The 10,928-nt window shown below is 38.1% G+C and overlaps 1 protein-coding gene across 1 annotated transcript in view; it reads right to left on the minus strand.

Moving 5' to 3' along the window:
- The window catches only part of PRKD3 (protein kinase D3), a 62,691-nt gene that overhangs the window by 29,230 nt on the left and 22,533 nt on the right, over positions 1–10,928 (minus strand). Inside the window, exon 2 of the mRNA XM_015408454.1 lies at positions 908–1,046. Coding sequence (XP_015263940.1) covers positions 908–1,046 — 139 coding nt within the window. The remainder of the gene's footprint in view (positions 1–907; positions 1,047–10,928) is intronic.

The raw sequence follows: 10,928 nt of genomic DNA on the forward strand, positions 1-10,928 counted from the left end.
AACAAATTATAAGAGGGGAGTAAGTCCTACTTGTTAAGCAAAGATAATAAGAACACCGACTGAAACCATTTTTAAAAGCAGTAGCTTCAGCCAACAGATTGCCCTTGCTAGAAACCGTAACAAATCTCCTCAAATCCTATAAACAACATGCACTATAAAGGAGGCGTCTATACCCAGAATTTTAAATAGCTGTTTCCAAAAGATACTGAAGATTTTTAAATACTATATAACTTAGAGATCTCACAACCTTATACGATAACACTTATATAAATTACAGATGGATAAATAGGGTACTTCTCAGGCCAGAGCATCTAGGATCAGTTCAGGCTCCAAGATCAAATCTATGCCGTGTTGTTGGCCATCCAGAGGAACTGGCTGGCCCCTGGGTGAGACAGGATACTGAACTAGATGAACTAGACTGGTCTGATCCAGCAGCACTCTAATGTTCTTAAATCCAGACACCCAGAGTGTAGAGCAGTGATAATCTCAGAGCTCATTGGTACTACCGGTTTTGAGGCTGGAAGAGGACACGTCTGCAATGTCTCAGCTTCTTCTTGGGCTTCGACGATTTTGCCCTTCTCTTCTGGTTTTGGTCCAGTCTCTCTGGATTGGACTTGAGGGACAGATGAAACTTAACAAGATGACACAACTCCTTCCCCTCAAGATATGCACCATCTGAGTGGGGTGTCTTTGCACAAAAAAACCCCAAATGCTAGAAGTTTCCGAATGCCAGTTATGCACATCTACCTAATGCCAAATAATCTTTACTGGAGATCCATACAGCAATGTATAAATTTCAGCTCATTCAAAGCAAAGACTTCAGTACTGTTTTAATTAATGCTGCATATCATACCAGACCCATGTAGTTAATATTAATGTGGCCTCACTACAAATACAATATCCTTACCAGACAGAACAACCTCAACAAGGTCACCTTCACGTATCTCTTCAGCTGTTGTAATCCGCTGTAAAATATTTTCTGAGTTCAAGTCATGGCGAAACAGGAGGATTTTGTCATACATGCCAAAAAACCCACACTCTGGGAACTGCAACAAAAAAGCACATGCCAATACTTGTTTATTTTATAAATTCATTTTTTTCCCAATATTACTATGGAAAATCTGAATGCAGGTGGCATCAAGACATGGCAAGAGATTAAAGAAGAAGGGAAGGAGATACAATGGTGGATATACTTTCAAATTTTTTCCAGGTTAAAAAATTATATCTGCACTAAGAGAGGAGCTATTAATGAACTGACTGATTTTGAGAAGATTGTCTCACAATCTAAAGACCATTTATGAGGACGAATTTACAAGCTATTGCTTCAATATGATTCCAAAGGAGAAAAGATTAAACCCTGCATGATCAAACAGATGCAAAATTTTGGTGAGGAAATACTGTTTCAATGTTGGGAAACCCTATTGACTAAAGGTATTAGATTCACTGCTAGTCAAGCATTAAGTGAAAACTGTTACATGATGTTTTATCAATGGTACCGTCACCCCAAAAGATATTGCTAAGATGGACAAGAATTACAAAGGGGCTTGCTGTAAATGTAAAAAAGAAGATGGCACCTTTTATCATATGTGGTGGACCTGCATCAAGACAAAAAGATACTGGGAAAACATACATGAAAAAATTCAAGATATTTTAAAAACTAAATTCCCGATGAAACCAGAGACTATGTTACTGGGAATCCTTCCAGATAATATAGACAGAACCTCACAAGACCTACTTCAATATATGTTGACAGCTGCCAGAATAATATTTGCAATGAAATGGAAGACAGAAGACTGTCCTAAAATAGAGATCTGGAGGGGAAAAAACTACCTGAGTATACAACATTGACAAGATTAGCCATTTATATAAATAAAAGACCATGGAATGAATTTCAGCAGAAATGGCAAGCTTATTACTCATATGGGAATAATTAACTTTTTTCTTTTTTAGTTCTGAAATTATTTGAATATCACATTAAAGATTATGAAGGTATTGATTATAATTTCAATATTTTATTTTGTATTCCATTAATATTTAAATAATCAGTAAGAATAAAATTCAGATATAGATAAACAATTAAGAAAATATTTAGGTTTTTAGTATAGAAGTCCGTTCACCTGTTAAAGATGTATTCTCTTTTATCGTTAATACATTATTGCTAATTTTAGGAGAAATTCTGTTTATTTCTTAAAGAGAGAATCTAACCCTAGAATCTGTAAAATTGATGCTTTAATTGTTTCAATATTTGAATTATGTAATAATTTGGTAATGCATTTGATTTTACTTGTTGTACGTAACAATTCATAATATTTAACAAACTTGTTGAATCTGTATTTCCCCCTCCCCTTCTTCCCTTCTGTATCCCACTTTTTTTTCCTTGAGAAAATAATAAAAAATAATTTTAAAAAAATCTGAATGCAGGCATGCCTCACAGCACACACCACTGATTTGTTAATACAGTTGCTCAGTGTTCCTCACTTTGAGACTCACAGACAAACACAGATGCAATCAGCATTAACCACCATTAACCAAAAGAGACCCATTACTACATGCATTATGCACCACCCCACCAAACATAGTCATCCAATATCCAATAATACTATTTAATATTAAACTATAAATATAACCTTAAAAATTCACTGCAACAAAACTAAATTCCACTAAAATAGATTCAAGTGGGTACCTGTGCTGGTCTGAAGCAATAGAACAAAATTTGAGTCCAGTGGCACCTTTAAGACCAACAAAGTTTAATTCTGGGTATAAACATTCATGTACATGGTATCTGGTGAAGTGTGCATGCACACGAAGCTTATACCCGAAATAAAACTTTGTTCGTCTTAAAGGTGCCAATCTTCGTTAAATTCCACTAACTTACTTGTTGCATGCATTTACTTCTCGACATGCTGAAAGTGCAAAGCAAATTCCCAGCAACCGATATTAGCATGTGAAAGTGCCACATATGGCTCTTGAGCTGTGGAATGAGTACCACTGTATTAGCATCTGAAGAATAACTTGTGTTAATTACAACACATAACCTTAAACAACAAACCTAACAGCAACCCTCTAAGGCTACACATGAATTACCAAAAAGCAAAGCTTTCTGCTCTGTTTTCTCATTTGCTTTGATGCAGCTGTAATGCTGATAAATTACAGATTTGTGTTTGCCTTGCACAAATGTTGGCAAAAGCAATTTGTCCATTTAAACAAAATATTTTTCTATCTGCTAGACTTTTAAACAGCAAGTTGTAATTTGTTCTCCAAACTTAATCACAAACAGCAGTATGGTACACATGCAATAATGTAATAAAGTTATTAAGTACACTTCTTCTTCTGTTATTCTTTTGATAAAAGACATAATAATTGAAGCTAGAAGATACTGCTGTTGACATATGATAATACAATGTGTGAGTTCAAGTAGAAAAAATACTGAACAGAACAAAATCAATAAGACCATATTTATGTTGTCATATTTGGACCTTAGTTCTATACACACACTATGTAAATCAAAAGCCAAGGATATTGCCAAGCTGGGGCCACTATTAACATGACATTTCATATTCATATATGGAAGCAGCCAGAAACCAACTAAGGATATAGACTATCAGAATAGGGGTGCCAGCACACGCCAGCGGGGGGTGCAAGGGAGCCTTCTGGGAGTGGGGTGTGGCTCCGCCCCCAAACAGCAATATTGCCACACAACATCACTAATGCAATGACATCATGTGGAAGTGGCATCAGCACATTGGGGATGTCACACGGCAATGCTCTGGTTTGAAGGCATAACTCTATGGTAAAACTGCCCTCAAACCATAGAGTTTTGACCTCAAACTTGTATATGATGTCATCACATTGGGGACGCTGCTTTTTGGGGATGGGGTTTCCTCCACCGGAGCTCCCAAAACCTGCACAGACCTGGGGAATGGCAACCCTATATCAGAACAACAAAAGGGTAACTCACACATCCTTGACAATTTTATGGGCACTTCTGTAAATCAGTATTTAATGAATGATTGCATCATTCCTTAAAGTTTCAAGAAGATGTTAATAACTAAGAACTCATGCCCCACTTTGTTCCATATTTTAAGGGGATTATGCTTCCCCTAGGAGGTTGCTACATATAGGAAATGAATCCATTGCCTCATTTCCTTATTATCCATTGCCTCATCATAGCTTTGATATCTCAGTTCTAGCATTACAGCCCTTATCAAAAACTGGAGGGAGAAGAGGAAAGATTGATGTGTCAAACTGTAGGAATTAGGCTGTCAATTTGTGGGGGAGGGGGTAAAACACATCTTAACTATGGTCCATGGAGGAGCACAAACAGAAAAACAATTCTATTCAACTTGTATTGTGGCTTTGGAGGCATTACAACAAGGCTGAGGCCCTATAGTCAGCTTCACACTGGCAGCCTTTTGCCCCGGTACTGCCCCTCCCAGTCTCAGTCAGCTACTCTTCTTCCCTTTTACTGGCTCTCCTTTCGTTCTTCATGTCCACCTGTACATCACTCTCTCTGTTTCTGACTCTCATTCCACTCCTCCTCCCCTCTCACTGTTTCTCACTTCCCTTGCTCTTCTACCCTCTCTTCCTCTCTCCACTGCCTACTCTTGGGTTTACCTTTTATACTCCTCCCTCAGTGGCTTTTCCTGTGCCCATACCCTCCCCCATGTTCTTCCCAGGCCACCTTTTACCAGCCAAGCCAGGGCCTCTGCTCCAGCTAGGGTTGGACTCTCCCCCCCCACTGGGATCTCGTCATACCCACACCTTAACTAGGGCATGCCTTTCTTTTGGCACAGCTAAAGCCAGCAAGCAAAGGCAAATGCTCAACAGTCAACTGATGATCAAGAGTGGTGACACCAGCAGCCCTAACTGTACAGGGCTCCTCCATCACTGCAGCACATATTTCTACTTGCCCCACAAGAGTCCATGTGAGGTGGGAACAGGGGTCCCCTAGCCACCAGGGCATCAGAGTGGTTATAACATTATTTAAAAGGCATTTTACCCAGGAGCCACTATACTACTGAAAATATCCTCACAGGAGAAAGAACCACACATTGTTTGCTACAAACAAGCTGAAGAAAACTACTTTCTAGCTGCTGTCCACCTACATACCATCAAAATATTTAGAGTTTCTTTCATTTGCACTTTTCCCATGTGTCCAATATGGACAGCCTAATTCCTTTTTCTCAGGCTGGTCAACTATGTACACATCTAAATTCCTATAAATAATCCCATTATCCATTAATTTTCTCGTTGCTAATATGATCTGTGCTGAACACAGAATATGCAAATATCTATTGCCATCCTCTGTCCACAACAGAAAGATAAAAATTTTGGGTCAGGGCTACACTTTTTAATTTGCATAATAAGCATGGAAAAATGTTAGCTAACTGAACGCTCATTTCTTCAGCATGTTAAAAAAAGAGTGAAGACTCCCCACCTACTAGACATTTATAGCAAAATATTCCTGGAATTTAACCACTTGACTTCTAGACTTGGTTTTTGATTTCTTAGTTGCTTTGAATTTTCATGTTTGAATGAATCTTTTAAATAAAAAAAGTTATGACAACTTCTCTAGGTTGACCTCATCTGCACTTTCTTTGGCCTTAACAAGTATGCATATCTTGGCTTACAAAATGCTTTGCTCTAGCACCAGCTCACCACAGCTGTTTGCTACAAACAAGAAAAAAGGAAGCAGAGTTTGGAAATTAATATATGTTACAAAGAGTTAAAGAAAACATTCACTAAGCAATGAGAAATAAAGCAACAACCATTGTAATAGTTTGATCTCAAAATTCCGACTTCACAAACAAGACACCACTGAAAAGGCCTGCTCCTCCCATGCATACCATTCGTTGTATTAAGGACACATTCTATGTTTCAGTCCAGATGTTCTCTCAACTCTGGAAGGTTCATGAAGGTATATTCTAACTCTTGAGGAGTTCCCAATTTAAGCCACAAACACCAAATCCAATTTCCTAGTAAGCTTATTTGCGTTCAATATATTAAAATGTTTCATTTTTGCACCACTGGGAGCACTGAGAATTCACACACACACCACTGCCATACACAAAAATGCTTTGCTATTTACAGGTCCTCCTTTTGGCCCATGACCAGCCCACTTGTCCTGCCATTTTGGAGAAATCTTCTGCCCTCATCCAAAGGACTATTCACCAGAAAAGTTAGGTGAGACTCAGAAGGTATGTGCACGTGAGATAAAAGAGGTCATACTGGCTAGAAGAAAGGCAAGAGCAGAGAGTGTTTACATAACCTTCAGTCATGAAACATTAAGGCCAGCTATCTTGGCAACAGAAAGGACAAGCCAGATATAAATCAATCAGGCACAATCAGCTCTATCCCTACTATACTGTAGGACATTTGATTCAATCAAAGTAAGATGCTCAGATTACCCAGGCTTAAACAAAAGTGTATTCAAAAGACTGCAAAACCTGTAACAAAAATAGGCATTTGTGATGGTGCCCACCCTTTGTCCAGTTCTGGTTCTCCTTATATGGATGGTCTTCCACTTTCAGAACTCTTCCTGAATATACCTCCTTTGTCTCAAGACTTTCCCCTTTCTTCTCTGCTCAATCAGTCCCAAGGTCCACTTAAGAAACTTACATCTCCAAGTATTTTTATTGTATTTTTATCGCACGTTGTGCCTATTGTTGTAAGCCGCCCTGAGCCCGCACGCGGGGAGGGCGGGGTACAAGTGGAAATAAATAAATAAATAAGTCTGGTTTGCAGCTGAGAAGGACAACAGAAGATTTTGCTGCCACATCTATACTGTCTTCATCTCCTTGCAACTTTTTAAAGTCTGGGCAGTACCAGAGGCACCAGTCAAAAGGCCCTTGGCCTGTGAGTCATAATCTAAGGCCTGCAATGGAGCCCATTCACTTTGTCAAAAAGGTTAATAAAACAGCGTATAGTGGTTGAAGTCCATATTAATTTACTCAGAAAATTTATTCAGAGGCCTGTTCAAGGAGGCTCATAAAGTAAAAATACAATAAAATCATACAAACAAAATAAGAATAATAAAATAAGTCAGGGGCATAAAAACAGCATAAAACAACACTGGGTAGTCTAAATCGTATTAATAAAACAGTCCTCAGGCTAGAAGCAGACCATAAAAGCAACTTTAAAAAAAGATTGAATCCCTCAGTTAAAAGCCTGAGTATAAAAAGAAATGTTTGTCCTGGCACATAAAGGATACAAAAGTAGGTGTCCGGCTGGCCTCAAGGAGAAGGGCATTCCAAAGGCAAGGCACCACCACTGAAAAAGCCCTGTTCCTGGTCGCTACCACCTCTGAAGGCAGGAGCACAGAGAGCAAGGTTTGGGGAAAGGATCTTAACTAATGGGCTAGACAATACTGGGAGAAACACTATTTCAAGCATATTACTTTCTAGTTGGATGTTAAAACCTACATCAGCAATTCCTGCTAGGGCAGGCAATGAGAGATAAAAACATAAGCAGAGCCACTGGTCCATCTAGTCCAGCATACTGTTTCACATAGCAGATGACCAGTTGCCCTGGCGGCCAAACAAACAGGGCACAAAAACCAAAGCCCTCGCTTGCTGCTGCCTCCCGGCACTGGTATTCAGAGGTTTTCTGCCTCTGTATTCGGAGGCTCCCTTCAGTCACTGTGGCTAGTAGCAAAGACAATAGCAGAGGAGAGCTTCCTCTCCTATATTTAGCTATTTGGTATGATTCCAAACAGTTTTTGGGACATACCACACACTGTAACACTTTAAATCCCTTCTTAGCACTTCTATTACACTTGTATACTTACCATGTTAGAGAATGAACTTGATATTTTGCTTTATGGACTATATGCATTGCTACACACAATGGACTGTGCACACACACACACATAGGCTCAGAGAACTGTACACTATAAGTCACCTGTTGTGATACTACACATAGAAGGTCCCTGCACAAGCCTTAAACGTGAATAAGGTTTCAGCTACACAGTTACCAGCCTGGTGAAGAAGCACACACCTCCATTATTGTGAGCAGTAAGAAACAACAACTTGAGTAGAGACAGCCCCCATTGCTGAATTATTTGTGGTAACGTAGGACACATCACTGCTTTGTTCCTGCATTGGTATTTCCTGCCAAATGGACATTTGGTTCACAATGAGAATGGCCAGCTTCATCAACACTACAATGGAGCATCCTGACGCCAAGGTTTTCACACCTGCCAGATGCCATTCTTTGAGTAAGGTTTTAGATTACAATACTGGCCACTCCTTATAGGTAACCTCCCACTCCTATAGGTAACCAATAGGATTGTTTTTGGGATGGACTAACAGGTAAGTGGGTCCACCCATCTAATGGACCCACTTTAAAAGGAAAGGACCATTCACCTGGCCCTTCCTAGCTAGCTACCCCCGCAACAACCCCTGTCTTCTTTTTACTCCTCTTAAGTCCCACTTGCTATCCCCAAACCCTTGCCTCTACTTTGATCTCTTGATCTGCAGTCAAGAGACCCACACGTTCTGGCTGGTTCTGGTAGTGTGTGAATTCCCTTTAGTTTACATTTGTCCCCATCCATTCTTCATTGGAACAACCAAAGCTGCGAGAGATAAGTATTGCCCATCATCACCCCCACCTGCTAATGCAACAGTGCTTATTTTAATACTGTAATTCTGAGGAACTTGATTGAATGTGTGAGTGCATCAGTATTGTTTGTATGAGATATATTTTTAAGTAAAAGACATTTATTTTAACAACAACAGCCTCGTTATCCTTCTCTGGTAACCCTTGGTGTGAACAGGACCTTGGTATAGTTGGCAAGGACCCATTTATAAATTGCCAATTGCTGTAAATAAAGCAATTCGGCTAACAACCAGACCCCCCCCAAAAAAAAAAAAACATCTCAGAATTGGCATCCTCTTTATACAAACGTTGAATTGATGAAGACAGAGAACAATTCTGCAGATCTAAATATTTTGAGCTGTATCCTACCATCATATGCACCTAATAGTAGCATGTTCTACCAACACAAGATGGTTTTCATCAGTATAAGAGGCTTTCATGCTGCACACAGTGGTGGGAAACATAGTGGCTGACATGCAACCTCTGGCCATAAAGAACAGCATGGTATACCTAGGTCTGCACATTCAGCAGAACTGCAGATGAACCAAGTCCCATGGACGGCTCAATCCTATGTCTGCACAGAAGCTGATGAGGCAGATCCGTTTGATACCCTATACACTCAGATGAAAGAAATTCCACAAAAACCCAACTCCAAGGAGTTGAAACCATATCAACTGTACTACAGCAACACAGCCCATGTATTGTATCTAAAGGAACTTGTAAGTGTGCAAGTGTGAATCTGTTTTTGTATGCCTGTTTTCCCAAACCCATACACAAAGCAAGTACATTCCATACATACAAACGTCAGCACAATACAAATAAAATACAACTTCAAGCACATCCCTTAACAGTCCACCAATCATACAGCAGCATGTCTACAATTTCCCTGAGCCAGCCAAAAATGGAAGCAGTCAACCAATGCATGCCAACAGCAGCATGCCTCCCTGAAATTGCCCTGCTCTTACTGACACACCCAACATAAGGGAAGGAACAAAGGAAACACAGCAGCCTCTACATGTGGAGGACTGTGGATGCCCTGCACACACCACGAAACTACTATAGTCCTGGAAGCTCTGCAGACGGGTTCCAAATATCCTCATGCTAACACTAAGAATTTAAAAGTACATGGGGAAGAAGCATAGCTCCTTCAATCGTATCCCCTAGGTACCTCCGCAGTTCACTTGGCAGAGACAGTTCCCATGGAAGCCTACTGCCTCTCCCACTCCAGGGTTCAGGTCCTAAGGGAGGGGATTATTATTATTATTATTATTATTATTATTATTATTATTATTATTATTATTATTATTATTATTATTATTATTATTATTATTATTATTATTATTATTATTATTATTATTATTATTATTATTATTATTATTATTATTATTATTATTATTATTATTATTATTATTATTATTATTATTATTATTATTATTATTATTATTATTATTATTATTATTATTATTATTATTATTATTATTATTATTATTATTATTATTATTATTATTATTATTATTATTATTATTATTATTATTATTATTATTATTATTATTATTATTATTATTATTATTATTATTATTATTATTATTATTATTATTATTATTATTATTATTATTATTATTATTATTATTATTATTATTATTATTATTATTATTATTATTATTATTATTATTATTATTATTATTATTATTATTATTATTATTATTATTATTATTATTATTATTATTATTATTATTATTATTATTATTATTATTATTATTATTACTACTACTACTACTATTATTACTATTATTACTATTATTACTATTATTATTACCCAGCCCAGGCTTAAAATTTTCCAAAACAAATTAAAATCCTAAAAACAGTTTTAATGTGCTACACAAACATTACAAACAAGACAGTGGAGCATAGTTTTTAAAACATTAAACATACAGGTGTCTGGTCAGAAAGGTTACAGACCACTATCTGGCCCCAACATTGGGTATCTTCCTGGGCAAGGCTCAGATGTTATAATGGTTGTTAAATATGGCAGGTCAGTCAAATGCCTGATGGAAGAGCTCCATCTTGAAGGCCCTAATGTGGTTAAATGCCTGGTGGAAGGGCCCCGTCTTGCAGGCCTTGCGGAATTGAAGTGTCCCCAGGGAGCTCGTTCCACCAGCGTGGAGCTGCCACAGAAAAAGCTCTCGCCCTACTCGAAGCTAAAAATAATGCCTCAAGAAACAACTGTTTGCAAGACAAAGACTCAGAAACTAGGACGGGAACAAGAAAAGTAAGCAGCATGGAACTATATATAACTCTCACCACAATAGATGAAACAAATAAAGAAGGCAGGA

The sequence above is a fragment of the Gekko japonicus genome, unplaced genomic scaffold, assembly GCF_001447785.1.
Source record: "Gekko japonicus isolate JY-2015 unplaced genomic scaffold, Gekko_japonicus_V1.1 scaffold897, whole genome shotgun sequence".
In the NCBI taxonomy this organism is placed as follows: domain Eukaryota; kingdom Metazoa; phylum Chordata; class Lepidosauria; order Squamata; family Gekkonidae; genus Gekko; species Gekko japonicus.